Raw genomic sequence first — 25,790 nt, 5'->3', positions numbered from 1 at the left:
TTGGAGAAGTTAAGGGCTCTACAAAATCTACGCAAACAGAGAGACAGATCGTCGTATACGGTCCGTTCAAAATATTCAGCCGCATAAAAGTACGTAGAACTACGAAGAGAGCGAGGAAAATGGAGCTCCGTCGGTCCGTTTGTGTAGAGTCCTTTAGCCTTGTCCCAGCCAGAACGACACATAGGGGCAGGAGTCTATCTCCTGTTTCTGTAGCGTGAGACAGCTTGATTTACATCCCCATTCAATTATTTGTATTTTTGAATTGTATCACTGAATTGTTACATATTCTGATTACATTCTGAAGACATTACAAAGGAACCACATTTTAAAACTTCTCAGATTCTCAGAAGAAGATTGTATAAATGTCAGCATTATTCCTTTCATACACAGAAAAATCCCACTAAATAATTTGTCACAGGTAACATACCACATGGTCTGTCATAAATGGGGTATGTCTCACAGACCAATATATTCACCTACAATACTAATCTCAGATTTGAAACAGTCAGGTTTGAAACAGTCAGGTTTGAAACAGTCAGGCTTGAAACAGTCAGACTTGAAACAGTCAGGCTTGAAACAGTCAGGCTTCTCCTTACCGTTTTGTCCTCAGGTGGAGGTGGTGGAGGTGGCTCCTCTTTGGGTGGGGGCGGTGGAGGGGCGCTCTTAGGGGGTTCCGATGGAGGGGGAGGGGCGGCTGCCGAGTGGGGCTGGGATTTGGGAGGTGGGGGTGTTGGGCCATCACCCTGGCCCTGTTTGGCCTTCTCTGCTTTCAGCCTCTGCAGGTTCTGGAGATGCTGCTTGTACCAGTACTGCTGCTGTTCCTGGATGACAACAACAACAAACATACCATCAACATGACAATATTAGACATGCTGGTTAGGATGTGTGGCCCCATTTCCCTTCCTGCTTGTTGTAAATATGATGGAATAAACAGAGCTACTATTGTGTTATAGTTAAAACCCTGCTCTGAGAGACAAGTAGGGTTTTAATAATAAGTAGGCCTATCTCATGCAGGAAGATGGGTGATGAGATGATCACAATACAATTAGAAACCAACAATACTACTAGCCTGGTCCCAGATCTGTTTGTGTTGTTTTGCCGACTCCTACGGTCATTGATAAATCATACAACACAAACAGATCTGGGATCAGGCTATGACAATAGCATGCAGAAACAACGACTTACTGATGCAATGAGTACTTGCAAATCATATACGTTACATTCTCGTCATTCCTAAGATTAAGTACGGTACTTTTGAATGCGCTGTGGAAAGGAGACCTACTGCTGCTATGTGAAATAAACATCTAAGATATTACCTGTAACGACATTGACGTAAAATCGGGCTTTTCCTCCTCCGACACAGAGGAATGTGCCTGGTCTTTCGGAGCCAAAGATTCTGTCTTGTTTACCTCTTTAGTTGCTGGAGTACCATTGTTCTGAGTGGGCACCGGAAGAGTCGAATCCGGTAGGGGAGGCTGGGCCTCCTTGGACTGCGGGGACTGTGGTGGTAGCGGCGGCAGCTGTTGTTGCTGTGGGCCGGGCGGACCGGCTTGCATGGTCTGATACGGGGAAGGGGCACCGGGCCCCGTTGAACCATACCCATATCCCGAACTGCCTTGCCACGACTCGGCCGCAGTACCGCCGCCGCCATAGGGGTTTGCATCTACATTCCTGTCGTGGTGCAGCACAGATTGGAGCTGTTTTTGGTGGAGCTGTTGGAGTTGCTGCATCTGCTGGAGATGCTGCTCCCGCAGGCTGTTGAAAGTTGACCCGGGTGCAGCTGCGGGCGTAGCGGCTCCATAGCCTTGAGGAGAAGGCGCACCAAAGTTCTGCTGCGAAGGTGGTTGATGGCCACCACCACCGTAGTTAGTACCCCAAGGATACATGCTTGGAAGCAGCAGGCTGTGTGGGCCTTTGTGCTCACATAAAACCGGTGCAGTGAAAAATACAAGGTAATGCTACGCTACCCTCGATAGAGAGGTACGATTTCACGCGCGTTACAAACCGTAAACAAACGCTGATTATTGATGGAGTTTGTTGTATCAGTAAACGCTTACAAATTAAAGAAAATGCGTTGTTCGCCTTGGTTTTCGGGTTCCGTATGCTTTAGCTAGAAAGCTAACTAGCTGGTTGTGGAGGGAGACGTGGGGAACGTACACGCTGATTGGTTGGTATTGTTCATGTACGTCATATTTACATCATTTCCGGATCACCCAAGTTGTTGTTATGTTTTTTTTCCACAAGAGGGTGACATTTCTACATAAATACCCAGGCCTCATATGCCACAGCCAGATTTCAGTAGTCCAACACAACATTATGAGAAAAGGGTTTTTGGAACCAATCAGATAGATTATTGGGTCAAACAGTAAATTATTGGGTCAAAATAAAAGGGCTCTGTTTTTTTGATAGAGTTGGATTAGATAATTGTGCTTTGAAGACCTGAGATATGGCTTAAAAAAACATCCTGTGTGTGCGTGTCCAGCCTTTGTTGAATGCCTTTACAATAGGCCTATTTCTAATGATCTCCATCACAAAAGTCTGAACCACTAACAAAATGTAGGAGTGTTGGGATGGTTTGGAAATCATTTTGGTTCCCCTTGAGCCTTTGAAGTTCAGCTAAAAGGGACTGAAGGAGAGAGGACACACGGTGGTCAAAGGCCAATGACTTTATCTTGCCCTTCAGGGCCTCTCGACTCCCTACCCTTCACACAGTGTTACTGTTTTGTCTTCAGTTAGATCCCCAGTAAATCTGTATTAAGTTTAAACCAGAACCACTTAAAAAGAATCATTAAAGCGGATTAATCAACCCCCACCCCGTTTAATGTCTCCTGTTAATTAGTTTGTCAGCAGTGTTTTAATATCTCCTAATGACCTCATATTTCACTGATGACATTAAAGGGGTGTTAAAACAGAGAGGAAATGGCACCCTATTCCCTATATAGTGCACTACTTTTGACCAAAGCCCTATTCCCTATATAGTGCACTACTTTTGACCAAAGCCCTATTCCCTATATAGTGCACTACTTTTGACCAAAGCCCTATTCCCTATATAGTGCACTACTTTTGACCAAAGCCCTATTCCCTATATAGTGCACTACTTTAGACCAGAGCCCTATTCCCTATATAGTGCACTACTTTAGACCAAAGCCCTATTCCCTATATAGTGCACTACTTTAGACCAGAGCCCTATTCCCTATATAGTGCACTACTTTAGACCAAAGCCCTATTCCCTATATAGTGCACTACTTTAGACCAAAGCCCTATTCCCTATATAGTGCACTACTTTAGACCAGAGCCCTATTCCCTATATAGTGCACTACTTTAGACCAAAGCCCTATTCCCTATATAGTGCACTACTTTTGACCAAAGCCCTATTCCCTATATAGTGCACTACTTTTGACCAAAGCCCTATTCCCTATAGTGCACTACTTTTGACCAAAGCCCTATTCCCTATAGTGCACTACTTTAGACCAAAGCCCTATTCCCTATATAGTGCACTACTTTAGACCAAAGCCCTATTCCCTATATAGTGCACTACTTTTGACCAAAGCCCTATTCCCTATATAGTGCACTACTTTTGACCAAAGCCCTATTCCCTATATAGTGCACTACTTTTGACCAAAGCCCTATTCCCTATATAGTGCACTACTTTTGACCAAAGCCCTATGCACTATATAGGGCAGGTGGGGTACTAAACTCTTACCTTATGAGGTCCGGAGCCTGCTGGATTTCTGTTCTACCTGATAATTAATTGCACACACCCGTTGTCCCAGGTCTAAATCAGTCCATGATTAGAGGGCAACAATGAAAAAAATGCAGTGGAACTGGCTTCGAGGTCCAGAGTTGATTTTGAGGGATATAGTATGAAAAATGTATGCACTCACTAACTGTATGTCGCTCTGGATAAGAGCGTCTGCTAAAATGACTAAAATGTACATATAGGGAATAGGGTGCCATTTGGGACGCATCTCTTTATACTCTCAAGATGGGACGCCCTCCCTGACGGAAGACAAGGTCACACTACGAGCTCTGGCCTTTAGGGAGGGATGCAGATACATTATCAAGGGATGGAGGGGGGAAAGGAGAGGAGGGATGCGGTGGAGGGATGGAGGGAGGGAGGGAGGGATGGGGTGGAGGAATCACTAAAGAGGATGGAAGCTGAGCTCTCTCCTTTAAAAAGCATGACGGGCACACTGAATAGCATGGGGAGGCCAGGGAAGAGCATGGGGAGGCCAGGGCATAGCATGGGGAGGCTAGGGAATAGCATGGGGAGGCCAGGGTATAGCATGGGGAGGCCAGGGAATAGCATGGGGAGGCCAGGGAATAGCATGGGGAGGCCAGGGAATAGCATGGGGAGGCCAGGAAATAGTACCACTATGATGGACAGGTAATTGGTGATAGTACCCTGTACCACTATGATGTATTATTTGTGTGATGTATGGAAGAAACAAAATAATGGTCTGCCTATTTTTATACATGACCCTAAGCATGATGGGATGTTAATTAATTAATTAATTCACCTGTGTGGAAGCACCGGCTTTCAATATACTTTGTATCTCTCATTCACTCAAGTGCTTCCTTTATTTTGGCAGTTCCCTGTATTTGGGTGATATATGGAAGAAATGCGAAAGGTCAAATTATTTTTTGAAAACAATATCCATATTTTTTTATTATCTGGTTATTTCTGACCAAATTAGGAGATGTTGTGGTCAGAATGATATAGGGAAGTGAAACATCTACAATTATGTAGTATTACTGAACAGAAGAATACAGCATATTTAGGTATTTAACAGCACAACCCTTTCCAAAGCTGTTTGAACAATTTCAAACACTTAAAATCGGACAGTTATACAATATTGAGGACAGTGCATTTTCTGTGATGAAAATCCTATGTTAAACAAAATGCTCAATGCAGTCTAATGGATTCAGCACAAGCCCATGTATCCATGGTTGTTCCCTGGCTGGTTGGCTGGCTGCTTCCGAAACGCTTTGCTTTGTTTGACAAATCAATTTTCCCATAACCCTGTGAGGGGAAGAGTGATGCCGATTGATCGGCCTCTGACTTTGTTTTCCAGAATATTGTTTGATGGCTGGATAGATTAATTGGTGTGACATTTAAAAGCCTCACTCCTCTCTCTCTCTCTCTCTCTCTCGACTGTCAGCAGCATCCCAAGCTCTCCTCTCCTCTCCTCTCCTCTCCTCTCCTCTCCTCTCCTCTCCTCTCCTCTCCTCTCCTCTCCTCTCCCTCTCCTCTCCTCTCCTCTCCTCTCCCTCCCCCTCTCCCTCTCCCTCCTCCCCTCCCTCCTCTCCCCTCCTCTCCTCTCTCCTCTCCCTCCTCTCCTCTCCTCTCCTCTCCTCTCCTCTCCTCTCCTCTCCCCTGCTCTCATCTGCTCTCCTCTGCCTCCTCTCCTCTGCTCTCCTCTGCCTCTCTCCTCTCCTCTCCTCTCTCTCCTCTCCTCTCCTCTCCTCTCCTCTCCTCTCCTCTCCTCTCCTCTCCTCTGCTCTGCTCTCCTCTCCTCTCCTCCTCTCCAATCGAACCCAGAGCTGCATCCCAAATGTCACCCTATTCCCTATATAGTGCACTTATTTCGACCAGGGCTCTGGTCAAAAGTAGTGCACTATATAAGGAATAGCTAGGGTGCCGTTTGGGGTGCAACCCAGATCTAATTGTCTGATCTGTATCTAGTCTGTGATGCCCTCACTTCTCCAATTAGGAGACAGAGTATCTAAAAGGTAATACCAATATACAGTACATAACACAGCTGCTACTCAATCAGCTGATTATAATGACAAAGAACATCACCTATAATGCAGAGTCAGAGTCAGCAGCATGCCTGTTCTCCGTCTGGCAGAGTCACAGTCAGCAGCATGCCTGTTCTCCGTCTGGCAGAGTCACAGTCAGCAGCATGCCTGTTCTCCGTCTGGCAGAGTTAGAGTCAGCAGCATGCCTGTTCTCCGTCTGGCAGAGTCAGCAGCATGCCTGTTCTCCGTCTGGCAGAGTCAGAGTCAGCAGCATGCCTGTTCTCCGTCTGGCAGAGTCAGAGTCAGCAGCATGCCTGTTCTCCGTCTGGCAGAGTCAGCAGCATGCCTGTTCTCCGTCTGGCAGAGTCAGAGTCAGCAGCATGCCTGTTCTCCGTCTGGCAGAGTCAGAGTCAGCAGCATGCCTGTTCTCCGTCTGGCAGAGTCAGAGTCAGCAGCATGCCTGTTCTCCGTCTGTCAGAGTCAGAGTCAGCAGCATGCCTGTTCTCCGTCTGGCAGAGTCAGAGTCAGCAGCATGCCTGTTCTCCGTCTGGCAGAGTCAGAGTCAGCAGTATGCCTGTTCTCCGTCTGGCAGAGTCAGAGTCAGCAGCATGCCTGTTCTCCGTCTGGCAGAGTCAGCAGCATGCCTGTTCTCCGTCTGGCAGAGTCACAGTCAGCAGCATGCCTGTTCTCCGTCTGGCAGAGTCAGAGTCAGCAGCATGCCTGTTCTCCGTCTGGCAGAGTCAGAGTCAGCAGCATGCCTGTTCTCCGTCTGGCAGAGTCAGAGTCAGCAGCATGCCTGTTCTCCGTCTGGCAGAGTCAGAGTCAGCAGCATGCCTGTTCTCCGTCTGGCAGAGTCAGAGTCAGCAGCATGCCTGTTCTCCGTTCTGGCAGAGTCAGAGTCAGCAGCATGCCTGTTCTCCGTCTGGCAGAGTCAGAGTCAGCAGCATGCCTGTTCTCCGTTCTGGCAGAGTCAGAGTCAGCAGCATGCCTGTTCTCCGTCTGGCAGAGTCACAATCAGCAGCATGCCTGTTCTCCGTCTGGCAGAGTCAGATTCAGCAGCATGCCTGTTCTCCGTCTGGCAGAGTCAGATTCAGCAGCATGCCTGTTCTCCGTCTGGCAGAGTCAGAGTCAGCAGCATGCCTGTTCTCCGTCTGGCAGAGTCAGCAGCATGCCTGTTCTCCGTCTGGCAGAGTCAGAGTCAGCAGCATGCCTGTTCTCCGTCTGGCAGAGTCAGAGTCAGCAGCATGCCTGTTCTCCGTCTGGCAGAGTCACAGTCAGCAGCATGCCTGTTCTCCGTTCTGGCAGAGTCAGAGTCAGCAGCATGCCTGTTCTCCGTCTGGCAGAGTCAGAGTCAGCAGCATGCCTGTTCTCCGTCTGGCAGAGTCAGAGTCAGCAGCATGCCTGTTCTCCGTTCTGGCAGAGTCAGAGTCAGCAGCATGCCTGTTCTCCGTCTGGCAGAGTCACAATCAGCAGCATGCCTGTTCTCCGTCTGGCAGAGTCAGATTCAGCAGCATGCCTGTTCTCCGTCTGGCAGAGTCAGATTCAGCAGCATGCCTGTTCTCCGTCTGGCAGAGTCACAGTCAGCAGCATGCCTGTTCTCCGTTCTGGCAGAGTCAGCAGCATGCCTGTTCTCCGTCTGGCAGAGTCAGAGTCAGCAGCATGCCTGTTCTCCGTCTGGCAGAGTCAGAGTCAGCAGCATGCCTGTTCTCCGTCTGGCAGAGTCAGAGTCAGCAGCATGCCTGTTCTCCGTCTGGCAGAGTCAGAGTCAGCAGCATGCCTGTTCTCCGTCTGGCAGAGTCAGAGTCAGCAGCATGCCTGTTCTCCGTCTGGCAGAGTCAGAGTCAGCAGCATGCCTGTTCTCCGTTCTGGCAGAGTCAGAGTCAGCAGCATGCCTGTTTTCCGTCTGGCAGAATCACAATCAGCAGCATGCCTGTTCTCCGTCTGGCAGAGTCAGATTCAGCAGCATGCCTGTTCTCCGTCTGGCAGAGTCAGATTCAGCAGCATGCCTGTTCTCCGTCTGGCAGAGTCAGAGTCAGCAGCATGCCTGTTCTCCGTCTGGCAGAGTCAGCAGCATGCCTGTTCTCCGTCTGGCAGAGTCAGAGTCAGCAGCATGCCTGTTCTCCGTCTGGCAGAGTCAGAGTCAGCAGCATGCCTGTTCTCCGTCTGGCAGAGTCAGAGTCAGCAGCATGCCTGTTCTCCGTTCTGGCAGAGTCAGATTCAGCAGCATGCCTGTTCTCCGTCTGGCAGAGTCACAGTCGGCAGCATGCCTGTTCTCCGTCTGGCAGAGTCACAGTCGGCAGCATGCCTGTTCTCCGTCTGGCAGAGTCACAGTCGGCAGCATGCCTGTTCTCCGTCTGGCAGAGTCACAGTCGGCAGCATGCCTGTTCTCCGTCTGGTAGAGTCACAGTCGGCAGCATGCCTGTTCTCCGTCTGGCAGAGTCACAGTCAGCAGCATGCCTGTTCTCCGTCTGGCAGAGTCACAGTCAGCAGCATGCCTGTTCTCCGTCTGGCAGAGTCAGCAGCATGCCTGTTCTCCGTCTGGCAGAGTCACAGTCAGCAGCATGCCTGTTCTCCGTCTGGCAGAGTCACAGTCGGCAGCATGCCTGTTCTCCGTCTGGCAGAGTCACAGTCGGCAGCATGCCTGTTCTCCGTCTGGCAGAGTCACAGTCGGCAGCATGCCTGTTCTCCGTCTGGCAGAGTCACAGTCAGCAGCATGCCTGTTCTCCGTCTGGCAGAGTCACAGTCAGCAGCATGCCTGTTCTCCGTCTGGCAGAGTCAGAGTCAGCAGCATGCCTGTTCTCCGTCTGAAATGTAAAATGTACAGTAGTCCCACAGTCAAAGTTAGGGAGTGGCACAACATATGTGAGCGGAAAACACACACACACACACACACACACACACACACACACACACACACACACACTGACAGGTGATTTCCTGCATGATTGGTTGAAGAGAAAATGTACATGTACAGTATGGGCTCATTTGATTGGATTAGTTTTGGATTCCTTCTGAAGAGGTATAGATGGACTATAGGGAAGAGAGATCAACCTGGTCCCTTCCAAATACTGCACCTGGTCCTCTAACTGCTGAAACATTATGTTCAACCTGGTCCCTTCCAAATACTGCACCTGGTCCTCTAACTGCTGAAACATTATGTTCAATCTGGTCCCTTCCAAATACTGCACCTGGTCCTCTAACTGCTGAAACATTATGTTCAACCTGGTCCCTTCCAAATACTGCACCTGGTCCTCTAACTGCTGAAACATTATGTTCAACCTGGTCCCTTCCAAATACTGCACCTGGTCCTCTAACTGCTGAAACATTATGTTCAATCTGGTCCCTTCCAAATACTGCACCTGGTCCTCTAACTGCTGAAACATTATGTTCAACCTGGTCCCTTCCAAATACTGCACCTGGTCCTCTAACTGCTGAAACATTATGTTCAACCTGGTCCCTTCCAAATACTGCACCTGGTCCTCTAACTGCTGAAACATTATGTTCAACCTGGTCCCTTCCAAATACTGCACCTGGTCCTCTAACTGCTGAAACATTATGTTCAACCTGGTCCCTTCCAAATACTGCACCTGGTCCTCTAACTGCTGAAACATTATGTTCAACCTGGTCCCTTCCAAATACTGCACCTGGTCCTCTAACTGCTGAAACATTATGTTCAACCTGGTCCCTTCCAAATACTGCACCTGGTCCTCTAACTGCTGAAACATTATGTTCAACCTGGTCCCTTCCAAATACTGCACCTGGTCCTCTAACTGCTGAAACATTATGTTCAACCTGGTCCCTTCCAAATACTGCACCTGGTCCTCTAACTGCTGAAACATTATGTTCAACCTGGTCCCTTCCAAATACTGCACCTGGTCCTCTAACTGCTGAAACATTATGTTCAACCTGGTCCCTTCCAAATACTGCACCTGGTCCTCTAACTGCTGAAACATTATGTTCAACCTGGTCCCTTCCAAATACTGCACCTGGTCCTCTAACTGCTGAAACATTATGTTCAACCTGGTCCCTTCCAAATACTGCACCTGGTCCTCTAACTGCTGAAACATTATGTTCAACCTGGTCCCTTCCAAATACTGCACCTGGTCCTCTAACTGCTGAAACATTATGTTCAACCTGGTCCCTTCCAAATACTGCACCTGGTCCTCTAACTGCTGAAACATTATGTTCAACCTGGTCCCTTCCAAATACTGCACCTGGTCCTCTAACTGCTGAAACATTATGTTCAACCTGGTCCCTTCCAAATACTGCACCTGGTCCTCTAACTGCTGAAACATTATGTTCAACCTGGTCCCTTCCAAATACTGCACCTGGTCCTCTAACTGCTGAAACATTATGTTCAACCTGGTCCCTTCCAAATACTGCACCTGGTCCTCTAACTGCTGAAACATTATGTTCAACCTGGTCCCTTCCAAATACTGCACCTGGTCCTCTAACTGCTGAAACATTATGTTCAACCTGGTCCCTTCCAAATACTGCACCTGGTCCTCTAACTGCTGAAACATTATGTTCAACCTGGTCCCTTCCAAATACTGCACCTGGTCCTCTAACTGCTGAAACATTATGTTCAACCTGGTCCCTTCCAAATACTGCACCTGGTCCTCTAACTGCTGAAACATTATGTTCAACCTGGTCCCTTCCAAATACTGCACCTGGTCCTCTAACTGCTGAAACATTATGTTCAACCTGGTCCCTTCCAAATACTGCACCTGGTCCTCTAACTGCTGAAACATTATGTTCAACCTGGTCCCTTCCAAATACTGCACCTGGTCCTCTAACTGCTGAAACATTATGTTCAACCTGGTCCCTTCCAAATACTGCACCTGGTCCTCTAACTGCTGAAACATTATGTTCAACCTGGTCCCTTCCAAATACTGCACCTGGTCCTCTAACTGCTGAAACATTATGTTCAACCTGGTCCCTTCCAAATACTGCACCTGGTCCTCTAACTGCTGAAACATTATGTTCAATCTGGTCCCTTCCAAATACTTCACCTGGTCCTCTAACTGCTGAAACATTATGTTCAACCTGGTCCCTTCCAAATACTGCACCTGGTCCTCTAACTGCTGAAACATTATGTTCAACCTGGTCCCTTCCAAATACTGCACCTGGTCCTCTAACTGCTGAAACATTATGTTCAACCTGGTCCCTTCCAAATACTGCACCTGGTCCTCTAACTGCTGAAACATTATGTTCAACCTGGTCCCTTCCAAATACTGCACCTGGTCCTCTAACTGCTGAAACATTATGTTCAACCTGGTCCCTTCCAAATACTGCACCTGGTCCTCTAACTGCTGAAACATTATGTTCAACCTGGTCCCTTCCAAATACTGTACCTGGTCCTCTAACTGCTGAAACATTATGTTCAACCTGGTCCCTTCCAAATACTGTACCTGGTCCTCTAACTGCTGAAACATTATGTTCAACCTGGTCCCTTCCAAATACTGCACCTGGTCCTCTAACTGCTGAAACATTATGTTCAACCTGGTCCCTTCCAAATACTGCACCTGGTCCTCTAACTGCTGAAACATTATGTTCAACCTGGTCCCTTCCAAATACTGCACCTGGTCCTCTAACTGCTGAAACATTATGTTCAACCTGGTCCCTTCCAAATACTGCACCTGGTCCTCTAACTGCTGAAACATTATGTTCAACCTGGTCCCTTCCAAATACTGCACCTGGTCCTCTAACTGCTGAAACATTATGTTCAACCTGGTCCCTTCCAAATACTGCACCTGGTCCTCTAACTGCTGAAACATTATGTTCAACCTGGTCCCTTCCAAATACTGCACCTGGTCCTCTAACTGCTGAAACATTATGTTCAACCTGGTCCCTTCCAAATACTGCACCTGGTCCTCTAACTGCTGAAACATTATGTTCAACCTGGTCCCTTCCAAATACTGTACCTGGTCCTCTAACTGCTGAAACATTATGTTCAACCTGGTCCCTTCCAAATACTGCACCTGGTCCTCTAACTGCTGAAACATTATGTTCAACCTGGTCCCTTCCAAATACTGTACCTGGTCCTCTAACTGCTGAAACATTATGTTCAGTATGACTACAGTCAATATTTTATTAACATATTTAGTATATATTTATATTTTATTAAGTATATATACTCTGTTTATAAGAAGATGTTCAGTCTAATAGTGATGCTGATGAATTCCCCTCCCATCTGATTCATCCAATGTCAGAACAAAAGCAGAGCTCTTTCTTCAGGTATGATTAATACACCCTCACTGTGACTGAATGGTATAGGGCAGAGCTCTTTCTTCAGGTATGATTCATATACCCTCACTGTGAATGGTATGGGGCAGAGCTCTTTCTTCAGGTCTGATTAATATACCCTCACTGTGAATGGTATGGGGCAGAGCTCTTTCTTCAGGTATGATTAATATACCCTCACTGTGAAGGGTATGGGGCAGAGCTCTTTCTTCAGGTATGATTAATATACCCTCACTGTGAATGGTATAGGGCAGAGCTCTTTCTTCAGGTCTGATTAATATACCCTCACTGAGACGGAATGGTACAGGCTTGTAGTATGTATTGTATATTCTGATTGGGTGAAATGAAACAAACGGGGGATAACAATAAATAAAAAGGAAATAAAACAAATCCAAGTCTCTGATGTTTTTGCAATTCAATACTATACTCAAGGTACATCCAGATAAAGTGCATACATCTAATATTTTAATTGTATTTAAGGCAAATGGAAAGAGCTTTGAATGGGGTAGTTGAAAATATAATTTAAATAAATAATCAAGATGAAAGCTGTCCAGATATCCCAGGTCTCATCTTCATCTGGGTATTGTTTCCCCCTGATGGCTGAATACCACACTATGGTTTAATTTAGTGGGATGGCTTCTTCTTTCCCTGAGCCACCTGTTCCCCTGTCCTCCTCTCATCCCCTCCTCTCTTCATGCTATCTTCTCACGCGGCACCTCATTCCTCCCTATCACCTCAACACACCCACTCGCCTTTGAAAACCTGGAATGGGAATGAGTTTATGTCGTCAATTTGATTAATCATATTAATTTGTACTTATTAGTGGCCACTTGAAAAGAGATGACAATGAGATGAATGACATGAGTAAATGTTTCCCTCCCTTTTACACCATCCCTCCAGCTGAGAGAGAGAGAGAGAGAGGGAGAGAGGGAGAGGGAGAGGGAGAGAGAGAGGGAGAGAGAGAGAGAGAGAGAGAGAGAGAGAGAGAGAGAGAGAGAGAGAGAGAGAGGGAGAGGGGAGAGGGAGAGGGAGAGAGAGGGAGAGAGAGAGAGAGAGAGAGAGAGAGAGAGAGAGAGAGAGAGAGAGAGAGAGGGAGAGAGAGAGAGAGGGAGGGAGAGAGAGAGAGAGAGAGAGAGAGAGAGAGAGGGGGAGAGAGAGAGAGACTGTTATGATGACAAAATTGGCTATCAAGATTTCGTTGCTAATTGAATGTCTGTTTTTATTAATGATGAGATTTATAAAAGGTCCTTGAGAGAAGAATATTAATTATTTAATCAACGCTCTACAAATTAAAGGGGGAGTATAGTTCTAGAACACAGATGGTCTATAAATACCCTGCCTGTTTTGGTTCCCAGTTTTCCATTTTTATTTATCTTATACATAAACAACATTAAACAGTATAAAGTGAATTTTTTCATATGTATAATTATGTAATTATAAGATGTTCATTTTAAAAAGAACAACTCCTTTTTAAAACCAAAACACATTGGGCAACTTCCCTGTAAACGTCCCTGAATGCTCTGATATATTGTCTATATATAATTAATAATTTTGTAATAACAAAGATATTTCATTTCAATAGACAGACTCCTTCAAAACAAAAACACATTTCTAACCTTGTATGTAAATGTAAACAGTAACATTCCTGGCCTCAGATATATATATATATATATAAAAATATATATAATGTATAATGTCTGATTCTGTCCCAGACCCACAGATAGACCACAGCTATGCATTCATCATACTTGCTTGGCTGATGTTGAAAAGAAACACAGGTAAATAAATATATGTAAATCCAGCTAAACAGAGAGGGAGATCCCTAGACCCGATAGCCTGCTTTTTGAATATCATTACAGAACCAGCTGTCCACTGGTTATAAATGATACCTATGAAACAGAAGTGATTGCCTCGTATGATAAAGATAACATGTAATGGTTTGTGCCACAGTGGATCTGATTGTAACCAGCCAGACTATTAGGAGAGGAGATAAAGAGTATTTGGGACTATTTGCTTTGTGTCATAAAAGGAATTTAGCTGTTTGATTTATCTGATTTGCTGGCCAGCCAGTGAGCTGAGCAGTCTGTGTTTACTCTATTGCATACATCTTAAAGAGACTATAATGTCATGGGTGTATAATATATTTCCTCAAAATGTGAGGAGAGACAGATATTTTAGATAACCAGATTGATGAATAAGGCATTCCCACATTTAAAAGTATGATGTTTGTTTGAAATGCAAGGTGCAGACGTGGACAGTAGAATAATGGGGATGTTTTTGATGAGGGGATCCAAATGGTATCTGATCATCTCTCCACAATGGATCACCATCTGCAAATATTTCTCCCCATTTATTAAATTCAGATACATTTGTTCCTCATTCAACAACAACAACAACAACAACAACAGATGACAATACAAAAGTCAACATAACAGTGATGACAACACATCCACACCGCTAGACTGGGACGAGTATGTGTGTGTGTCCGTCTGTGCGTGCGTGCGTGCGTGCACGCTCTCGCGTGTGTGGGGTGTTTTTAATTTTTACAATGAAAAAGCTGTTCTCTTGTAAGCTTGTCCATAACAAGATTGATCATGGAAACCAAGCCTTCCCACAGAACACCATTTATATATTTAATGAGCATGACTCCAATACAATTAAAGTAATTAAGTCAAACCTCCCTCTCAACCAATGGAACCCACCACCTGTATTATTGGATCTTATTAATGATGTTGCAATATGGATAGGAAGTCTGTTAGACAGAGTTAGCAGGATGGGGGTGCAGAGATGACTGCTATGGCTTTGTTTTATAATGATTTACTTCACAAGCATATTTATGACAATCTCATGTATCTCTAAGGTCTCACCTCGTCATACAAAAAGGTGCATAGGACATTATATTGATGGCATAATCCCCCACGTTACATTTGGCGTAGTCGGCAGGATTCAAACCTGCACCCCTGAATGAAAAAAAAAAGGCAAACATTTATTATATACAAAAGGCAAATGGCCCCATCCTGATTACCATTCAGCAGCTCTCTAGGGACTTTGAAGGAACATTCAAAGCAAGTGTTAGGTTGGAGTTACACGAAACAACTTTCACACAATTTTTGTTGCATTTAGCCATCAGGCTTACTTTCAGTTGAATTGATTAAGTTATACAAAACACAGTGAGAAACATAGAAAACTTGAGAGGACAGAACTGTTACAGCCCCCAAGCATCCCCACAAGCAGCCGAGGCCGGGCTTCTCTCCTCTCTCCTGTTTTGAATAATTGCATATCTCCTCCCAGCATCACCAGTGTGTCGGCTCTCAGCAGACAGAGAGACCCTGGAGGATCACAACACACACACACACAACATAGAGGTCAGTGTGGGGAGACACATGCACACACACCCATTTGTAATGAGTGATGGTGCTGTCGCTGCTGACATTTTGGAGGCCTGGTAGAGGGGGTTTAGAGCCTTATCTCTTAGACTTCTGACGCTTATTAAGTCGAGTGTTGCATTCTACTTCCTGCGTCCTGTGACACTCACATCTCCCCTGATATCCCTATCAGCCGCTGCATGAGGAGAGAGACATTATTCTTGTAGCTTTAATTCGTCTGGTTCTGTCTGTACATGTACGATATAGCTTGATTCTTGTGTCTGTGCAGTTGGACTACACAACCAACTTAGGAGTGTCGCTTATTGGTATATAGGTCAGTGATTGAGTGTTTTTGTTGCTCCTTTTCACGGCTACTTCTAACAAGTTTGGTCCAATGCAGTCTTCTTCGGGATTGGTTATTAACACCACAACGGTCAAATGTTTTCTATGAAAGAGCGGGTCATCAGTCAGTAAATCAGTTCAGGGAATAAAGCTGATCTAGGATCAGGTTCCCCCTGGTCAGTAGCAGTACTGATCTAGGATCAGGTTCCCCCTGGTTAGTAGCAGTACTGATCTAGGATCAGGTTCCCTCTGGTCAGTAGCAGTACTGATCTAGAATCAGGTTCCCCCTGGTCAGTAGCAGTACTGATCTAGGATCAGGTTCCCCCTGGTCAGTAGCAGTACTGATCTAGGATCAGGTTCCCCCTGGTCAGTAGCAGTACTGATCTAGGATCAGGTTCCCTCTGGTCAGTAGCAGTACTGATCTAGGATCAGGTTCCCTCTGGTCAGTAGCAGTACTGATCTAGGATCAGGTTCCCCCTGGTCAGTAGCAGTACTGATCTAGGATCAGGTTCCCTCTGGTCAGTAGCAGTACTGATCTAGGATCAGGTTCCCCCTGGTCAGTAGCAGTACTGATCTAGGATCAGGTTCCCCCTGGTCAGTAGCAGTACTGATCTAGGATCAGGTTCCCCTGGTCAGTAGCAGTACTGATCTAGGATCAGGTTCCCCCTGGTCAGTAGCAGTACTGATCTAGGATCAGGTTCCCTCTGGTCAGTAGCAGTACTGATCTAGGATCAGGTTCCCTCTGGTCAGTAGCAGTACTGATCTAGGATCAGGTTCCCCCTGGTCAGTAGCAGTACTGATCTAGGATCAGGTTCCCTCTGGTCAGTAGCAGTACTGATCTAGGATCAGGTTCCCCCTGGTCAGTAGCAGTACTGATCTAGGATCAGGTTCCCCCTGGTCAGTAGCAGTACTGATCTAGGATCAGGTTCCCCCTGGTCAGTAGCAGTACTGATCTAGGATCAGGTTCCCCCTGGTCAGTAGCAGTACTGATCTAGGATCAGGTTCCCTCTGGTCAGTAGCAGTACTGATCTAGGATCAGGTTCCCTCTGGTCAGTAGCAGTACTGATCTAGGATCAGGTTCCCCCTGGTCAGTAGCAGTACTGATCTAGGATCAGGTTCCCTCTGGTCAGTAGCAGTACTGATCTAGGATCAGGTTCCCCCTGGTCAGTAGCAGTACTGATCTAGGATCAGGTTCCCCCTGGTCAGTAGCAGTACTGATCTAGGATCAGGTTCCCCCTGGTCAGTAGCAGTACTGATCTAGGATCAGGTTCCCCCTGGTCAGTAGCAGTACTGATCTAGGATCAGGTTCCCCCTGGTCAGTAGCAGTACTGATCTAGGATCAGGTTCCCCCTGGTCAGTAGCAATACTGATCTAGGATCAGGTTCCCCCTGGTCAGTAGCAGTACTGATCTAGGATCAGGTTCCCCCTGGTCAGTAGCAGTACTGATCTAGGATCAGGTTCCCCCTGGTCAGTAGCAGTACTGATCTAGGATCAGGTTCCCCCTGGTCAGTAGCAGTACTGATCTAGGATCAGGTTCCCCCTGGTCAGTAGCAGTACTGATCTAGAATCAGGTTCCCTCTGGTCATTTATTATAATCTAAATGGCAAAACTGTCCCTAAATCTGCACGGCTGCTCTGAGACACCTTGTGAATACGGGCCCAGTTCAGAAACATCTTTATTGTTCCCGAAAAGTCAATTTGAGTGCATCATAATTCATAATAATTACATCATAATAGACATTTAAATACAAACATAAAACCAAATAATACAAAACATATACTTGAAGAATAAAAGTATGATAAAAACTGGGCCTTATTCTCAGATCTAAGCTGGGACGTTGCATTGTCTTACATCAGGCGGCGTCACTCCGACGTCACGCTCGTCCCTCAGCGCATGAGGAATTGTCGCGCTATCTGACGTAAGATAATTGGATCAGTGATGTTTCCTGTGGCTGTGGTACTAAGTGGTCTGGGATCGGTGATGTTTCCTGTGGCTGTGGTACCAAGTGGTCTGGGATCGGTGATGTTTCCTGTGGCTGTGGTACCAAGTGGTCTGGGATCGGTGATGTTTCCTGTGGCGTGGTACCAAGTGGTCTGGGATCGGTGATGTTTCCTGTGGCTGTGGTACCAAGTGGTCTGGGATCGGTGATGTTTCCTGTGGCTGTGGTACCAAGTGGTCTGGGATCGGTGATGTTTCCTGTGGCTGTGGTACCAAGTGGTCTGGGATCGGTGATGTTTCCTGTGGCTGTGGTACCAAGTGGTCTGGGATCAGTGATGTTTCCTGTGGCTGTGGTACCAAGTGGTCTGGGGATCAGTGATGTTTCCTGTGGCTGTGGTACCAAGTGGTCTGGGATCGGTGATGTTTCCTGTGGCTGTGGTACCAAGTGGTCTGGGATCAGTGGCTGTGGTACCAAGTGGTCTGGGATCGGTGATGTTTCCTGTGGCTGTGGTACCAAGTGGTCTGGGATCGGTGATGTTTCCTGTGGCTGTGGTACCAAGTGGTCTGGGATCAGTGATGTTTCCTGTGGCTGTGGTACCAAGTGGTCTGGGATCAGTGATGTTTCCTGTGGCTGTGGTACCAAGTGGTCTGGGATCGGTGATGTTTCCTGTGGCTGTGGTACCAAGTGGTCTGGGATCAGTGGCTGTGGTACCAAGTGGTCTGGGATCGGTGATGTTTCCTGTGGCTGTGGTACCAAGTGGTCTGGGATCGGTGATGTTTCCTGTGGCTGTGGTACCAAGTGGTCTGGGATCAGTGATGTTTCCTGTGGCTGTGGTACCAAGTGGTCTGGGATCAGTGATGTTTCCTGTGGCTGTGGTACCAAGTGGTCTGGGATCGGTGATGTTTCCTGTGGCTGTGGTACCAAGTGGTCTGGGATCTGTGATGTTTCCTGTGGCTGTGGTACCAAGTGGTCTGGGATCGGTGATGTTTCCTGTGGCTGTGGTACCAAGTGGTCTGGGATCGGTGATGTTTCCTGTGGCTGTGGTACCAAGTGGTCTGGGATCGGTGATGTTTCCTGTGGCTGTGGTACCAAGTGGTCTGGGATCGGTGATGTTTCCTGTGGCTGTGGTACCAAGTGGTCTGGGATCGGTGATGTTTCCTGTGGCTGTGGTACCAAGTGGTCTGGGATCAGTGATGTTTCCTGTGGCTGTGGTACCAAGTGGTCTGGGATCAGTGATGTTTCCTGTGGCTGTGGTACCAAGTGGTCTGGGATCAGTGGCTGTGGTACCAAGTGGTCTGATAGGGTCCAGTTTCATCAGGAACCAATAACTTTAATCAGAGAAAAGTGACTCAGTCTCATTGACTGGTTATCCAATCAAGGCCAGTCAGAGTGACCGCTAAGCTAATGAGTGTGACGTTATAATAGAAAACCCCCAATTAACACAATTTAATAACCTTAATCAGCGGAACTAACAGGCTGGATTTTTGTGAATTAGACAGAAGCTACATTACTTTGATGCTTTTGTATCATCAAACAGTGGAAAAGGCAACAATTAAAGCACATCCAGCTTACTGTAAAACCCTGCTTCATTCCAACCATAAACGGCATGTCATTGTTTGAAAATGCAGCTAAAACCCCTGAAATAATCTCTTGAGATTTCAGTTCTAAGCGCTGAGATTGTAGTTTGTTGTGTGTGTGTGTGTGTGTGAAACTGAGCAGGAGCACATTACTGTTGAAAGACAAGGCTGAATGTGACAGAGGTCATGATGGTTGGGAAGCTGTCATATGGGATTCGCATGAGCACCGATGTGATGCTGAAGGGTGTTGGGTGTAGTTTGATGTGCATCGCTGAAGGGTGTTGGGTGTAGTTTGATGTGCATCGCTGAAGGGTGTTGGGTGTAGCTTGATGTGCATCGCTGAAGGGTGTTGGGTGTAGCTTGATGTGCATCGCTGAAAGGTGTTGGGTGTAGCTTAATGTGCATCGCTGAAGGGTGTTGGGTGTAGTTTGATGTGCATCGCTGAAAGGTGTTGGGTGTAGTTTGATGTAGTCCTTGTCCTTGCAGTCCTCTTAAGGTGTCCGCATGCTTCCCAGCTGAAACAGTTTGTAACAGTTCGTGCATATATATCATGACAATATTCTGTGACGTTTTAGAATTTCTTTCTCGAGGCAAGCTGAAGTCGGCAGCCGAAGTCTACACCCCCTCGTCGCTGATTGGTCAACAGTTCTCTGTAGCTCAATGTGGTCCTCTGTAGCTCAATTGGTAGAGCACAGCGCTTGTAACGCCCAGGGTAGTGGGTTCGATCCCCGGGACCACCCATACGTAAAAATGTATGCACACATGATTGTAAGTCGCTTTGGATAAAAGCGTCTGCTAAATGGCATTATTATATTATTATTCAGTGAAGTGCCTGTTGTCGTTCAACTAGAGACGACTCGTCCTCATGCTAATTATTTTGACTTGAGAAATACTCCACCAAACATCCGAGTCAGATGCAAAATAACGCGACTAAAGATCTCCTCAGCAAAAACGTCAAAATTAATGACTGATTTCTTGAGTTGTCTGAGATTAATTCTGACTGTTTTGAGGAAGTGTATACTGCCTATGGCGTCTCAAAATGGACAAACGTGCTGCTTTTTTCTCGTTTTTTCAAGCAATGGTCTTTTATGCGAGCACACTCGTTCGGTTCACCCAGCCGAGCTTGTCTAGGCGTCAGCCGAACTGAGGCATGCTAAAGCCTTTAGGCATGGTGGATTACATTTTTACATTTTAGTCATTTTAGCAGACGCTCTTACCCAGAGCGACTTACAGTTAGTGAGTGCATACTTTAAAAAAATATATATTATACTGGCCCCCCGTGGGAATTGAACCCACAACCCTGATGTTGCAAACACCATGCTCTACCAACTGAGGTACATCCCTGCTGGCCATTCCCTCCCCTACCCTGGGCCAATTGTGCGCCACCCCACGGGTCTCCCGGTCGCGGCCAGCTACGACAGAGCCTGGATTCGAACCAGGATCTCTAGTGGCACAGCTAGCACTGCGATGCTGTGCCTTAGACCACTGCGCCACTTGCATATAAGGTAGGTATCCAGTCCTTGCAGCTCTCAACAAGTGCCATGAGGGTAGGGGCTACGGCATAAGGGCTGTGTTTCTAGCCATCTCTCTTTCCCAACAACTGCTGTAGTCCTATTGCCACACACAGCCCTCTGCAGCACACAGCCTTATTAGCACAATGTTAATGTAGCGTTAATCGCTTTTATTTTCTCACTCCATTAAGTGGAGGCGCTGGCTGCTATCTCTCCTCCTCTCTCTCTCCTCAGGAGACACACACACACACACACACACACACAACACACACACACACCGTCACTAATGGACTAAGACACTGGGGCTGTAAAATAACGCCGGGCTACGCTCGATGACAAACGCTCATCGTTGCTTAATTGAAAAGTAATTGCGGAGGTACAGAACACCTGTCACACCAAGAAACGTAGTGTAATTGAGACACAAGGACGACTGACACACTCAGAGAGGTGGCATTGGCAAGCCTGTTGTTGTTGTTGTTGTTGTTGTTGTTGTTGTGCATGGCTGAATGGAGGGAGAGGCCGATGATGATGATGATGATGATGATGAAGCATAGAAGAAGAACTCCACTGGAGAAATCTATCCTGTTGGCCTTACAGTATGTTATTTCAATATGTTCTCTGTTGGAACACAGATCAGGCTAGTGCCAATTCAACGGAACACAGATCAGGCTAGTGCCAATTCAACGGAACACAGATCAGGCTAGTGCCAATTCAACGGAACACAGATCAGGCTAGTGCCAATTCAACGGAACACAGATCAGGCTAGTGCCAATTCAACGGAACACAGATTCCTGAGTGGCGCAGTGGTCTAAGGCACTGCATCGCAGTGCTAACTGTGCCACTAGAGATCCTGGTTTGAATCCAGGCTCTGTCGCAGCCGGCCGCGACCGGGAGACTCATGGGCGGCGCACAATTGGCCCAGCGTCGTCCAGGGTAGGGGAGGGAATGGCCGGCAGGGATGTAGCTCAGTTGATAGAGCATGGCGTTTGCAACGCCAGGGTTGTGGGTTCGATTCCCACGGGAGGGCAGTATAAAAAAAGATGTATTCACTAACTGTAAGTTGCTCTGGATAAGAGCGTCTGCTAAATGACTAAAATGTAAATGTAGATCAGGCTAGTGCCAATTCAACGGAACACAGATCAGGCTAGTGCCAATTCAACGGAACACAGAACAAGTGTTGCAGTCAGGTAACTGGGTTAACTGGTTTTCCTACCAACCCCCCCCATACGAAACTGTGGACCTCTGGTTGAAGCCACTAGAGTGTGTATGTTTTCAAGCTGTCATTGATGAGGAAGTGACCATCCCCATTGAGTACCCGCTCAACACATTGGCAGCAGCCATTGACTATATGTATGAGGGAATAACAGCAGGTCTGACTGTTAAAGCCTTGACTGGGGTCCAATGCAAACGAAGGGGAAGCTGGCTAGCACTAGGGTAACCAATCAGAAACCTTCTCCCTGTTTCAGCACTGTCCTAGGAAAGTCTGCATCCCATCCCTAACCACACACACACACACACACACATGACATTGTTAAATGCACTTTAAAACAATTGTGATTTGACTAGTAGTTAATTTATTTGTCTTTTATTTCAGATATCCTCATGCCTGTTATCAATGCCTGTCTGGGCCAGTGAGGGCCTACTGTATCTATGTGGATTTAAGCAGCTGTCAGGTCCCTGGAGACAAAATATAGTCGTCTCTGAGCATCCATTTCCCCTGGGGCTGAAACATATTCTTCAGTCCGATTGCGTTCCAAATGGCACCCTATTCCCTACATAGTGCACTAAGACCAATACAACAGGACTGTCTGCAGGGTAATCTACACTAGACCAAGACAACAGGACTGTCTGCAGGGTAATCTACACTAAGACCAAGACAACAGGACTGTCTGCAGGGTAATCTACACTAAGACCAAGACAACAGGACTGTCTGCAGGGTATTCTACACTAAGACCAAGACAACAGGACTGTCTGCAGGGTAATCTACACTAAGACCAAGACAACAGGACTGTCTGCAGGATAATCTACACTAAGACCAAGACAACAGGACTGTCTGCAGGGTAATCTACACTAAGACCAATACAACAGGACTGTCTGCAGGATAATCTACACTAAGACCAATACAACAGGACTGTCTGCAGAGTAATCTACACTAAGACCAAGACAACAGGACTGTCTGCAGGGTAATCTACACTAAGACCAAGACAACAGGACTGTCTACAGGATAATCTACACTAAGACCAAGACAACAGGACTGTCTGCAGGGTAATCTACACTAATACCAAGACAACAGGACTGTCTGCAGAGTAATCTACACTAGACCAAGACAACAGGACTGTCTGCAGGGTAATCTACACTAAGACCAAGACAACAGGACTGTCTGCAGGATAATCTACACTAAGACCAAGACAACAGGACTGTCTGCAGGGTAATCTACACTAAGACCAAGACAACAGGACTGTCTGCAGGGTAATCTACACTAAGACCAAGACAACAGGACTGTCTGCAGGATAATCTACACTAAGACCAAGACAACAGGACTGTCTGCAGGGTAATCTACACTAAGACCAAGACAACAGGACTGTCTGCAGGGTAATCTACACTAAGACCAAGACAACAGGACTGTCTGCAGGATAATCTACACTAGACCAAGACAACAGGACTGTCTGCAGGGTAATCTACACTAAGACCAATACAACAGGACTGTCTGCAGGGTAATCTACACTAAGACCAATACAACAGGACCGTCTGCAGGGTAATCTACACTAAAACCAAGACAACAGGACTGTCTGCAGGATAATCTACACTAAGACCAAGACAACAGGACTGTCTGCAGGGTAATCTACACTAAGACCAAGACAACAGGACTGTCTGCAGGGTAATCTACACTAAGACCAATACAACAGGACTGTCTGCAGGATAATCTACACTAAGACCAAGACAACAGGACTGTCTGCAGGATAATCTACACTAAGACCAAGACAACAGGACTGTCTGCAGGATAATCTACACTAGACCAAGACAACAGGACTGTCTGCAGGGTAATCTACACTAAGACCAAGACAACAGGACTGTCTGCAGGGTATTCTACACTAGACCAAGACAACAGGACTGTCTGCAGGGTAATCTACACTAAGACCAAGACAACAGGACTGTCTGCAGGGTAATCTACACTAAGACCAAGACAACAGGACTGTCTGCAGGATAATCTACACTAGACCAAGACAACAGGACTGTCTGCAGGGTAATCTACACTAGACCAAGACAACAGGACTGTCTGCAGGATAATCTACACTAAGACCAAGACAACAGGACTGTCTGCAGGATAATCTACACTAAGACCAATACAACAGGACTGTCTGCAGGATAATCTACACTAAGACCAAGACAACAGGACTGTCTGCAGGGTTATCTACACTAAGACCAAGACAACAGGACTGTCTGCAGGATAATCTACACTAAGACCAAGACAACAGGACTGTCTGCAGGATAATCTACACTAGACCAAGACAACAGGACTGTCTGCAGGATAATCTACACTAAGACCAAGACAACAGGACTGTCTGCAGGATAATCTACACTAGACCAAGACAACAGGACTGTCTGCAGGGTAATCTACACTAAGACCAAGACAACAGGACTGTCTGCAGGGTAATCTACACTAAGACCAAGACAACAGGACTGTCTGCAGGGTAATCTACACTAAGACCAAGACAACAGGACTGTCTGCAGGGTAATCTACACTAAGACCAAGACAACAGGACTGTCTGCAGGGTAATCAACACTCGACCAAGACAACAGGACTGTCTGCAGGGTAATCTACACTAAGACCAAGACAACAGGACTGTCTGCAGGGTAATCAACACTCGACCAAGACAACAGGACTGTCTGCAGGGTAATCTACACTAAGACCAAGACAACAGGACTGTCTGCAGGATAATCTACACTAAGACCAATACAACAGGACTGTCTGCAGGATAATCTACACTAAGACCAAGACAACAGGACTGTCTGCAGGGTAATCTACACTAGACCAAGACAACAGGACTGTCTGCAGGGTAATCTACACTAAGACCAAGACAACAGGACTGTCTGCAGGATAATCTACACTAAGACCAATACAACAGGACTGTCTGCAGGATAATCTACACTAAGACCAAGACAACAGGACTGTCTGCAGGATAATCTACACTAAGACCAATACAACAGGACTGTCTGCAGGATAATCTACACTAAGACCAAGACAACAGGACTGTCTGCAGGGTTATCTACACTAAGACCAAGACAACAGGACTGTCTACAGGATAATCTACACTAAGACCAAGACAACAGGACTGTCTGCAGGACAGGTGTAATGTGTAATGTCATGGGTAGGTTGTTTGCAGCTGTTGTGAGTCAGTCTACAGCTGTTCCCTTCCACACGTCCTGTGGTAAAGCGATAGTTGTAAAATCGTAAATACATTTAGGAATACCAGAGTCCTCTTCTCCCAGCTTTCTCCAGAGTCAGTACCTCCAGTGAACTATAGATGGCACTCACTTCAGAGGGACAGGGAGAAGGGGAGGGGATGGAGGGGAGTGAGATGGAGAGGGATGGAGGGGAAGGAGATGGAGAGGGGAGCGGGAGGGGGAGAGGTAGAGAAAGAGAAAGAATAAGCGAGAGAGGTAGACGGGGAAAGGCACCCTTACCTGTCCTTGAGACAGCCAGCAGAGTGGAGGAGAGGGATAGGTGGAGAGGGAGAGGAGAGGAGAGGAGAAGGGGAGAGGGAGAGGGAGAGGAGAGGAGAGGAGAGGAGAGGAGAGGAGAAGGGGAGAGGGAGAGGAGAGGAGAGGAGAGGAGAAGGGGAGAGGGAGAGGAGAGGAGAGGAGAAGGGGAGAGGGAGAGGAGAGGAGAGGAGAAGGGGAGAGGGAGAGGAGAGGAAAACACTATCTATCATGTTAAGGTACACTATCTATAAAAAAGTATGTGCACCCCTTCAAATTAGTGGATTTGGCAATTTCAGCCACAGCCGTTGCTGACAGGTGTATAAATTTGAGCACACAGCCATGCAATCTCCATAGACAAACATTGGCA

The 25,790-nt window shown here is 46.7% G+C and overlaps 1 protein-coding gene across 1 annotated transcript in view; it reads right to left on the bottom strand.

Annotated features, from left to right (window-relative positions):
• The window catches only part of ylpm1 (YLP motif containing 1), a 38,778-nt gene extending 36,641 nt beyond the window's left edge, over positions 1-2,137 (bottom strand). Inside the window, exons 1-2 of the mRNA XM_045210034.1 lie at positions 1,317-2,137; positions 597-821 (exon numbers count right to left, since the gene is read on the bottom strand). Coding sequence (XP_045065969.1) covers positions 597-821; positions 1,317-1,886 — 795 coding nt within the window. The 5' untranslated portion in view covers positions 1,887-2,137. The remainder of the gene's footprint in view (positions 1-596; positions 822-1,316) is intronic.
• Positions 2,138-25,790: the final 23,653 nt, after the last annotated feature.

The sequence above is a fragment of the Coregonus clupeaformis genome, chromosome 33 (assembly GCF_020615455.1).
Source record: "Coregonus clupeaformis isolate EN_2021a chromosome 33, ASM2061545v1, whole genome shotgun sequence".
Taxonomy (NCBI): Eukaryota; Metazoa; Chordata; class Actinopteri; order Salmoniformes; family Salmonidae; genus Coregonus; species Coregonus clupeaformis.
This window is presented reverse-complemented; position numbering and strand designations above follow the sequence as displayed.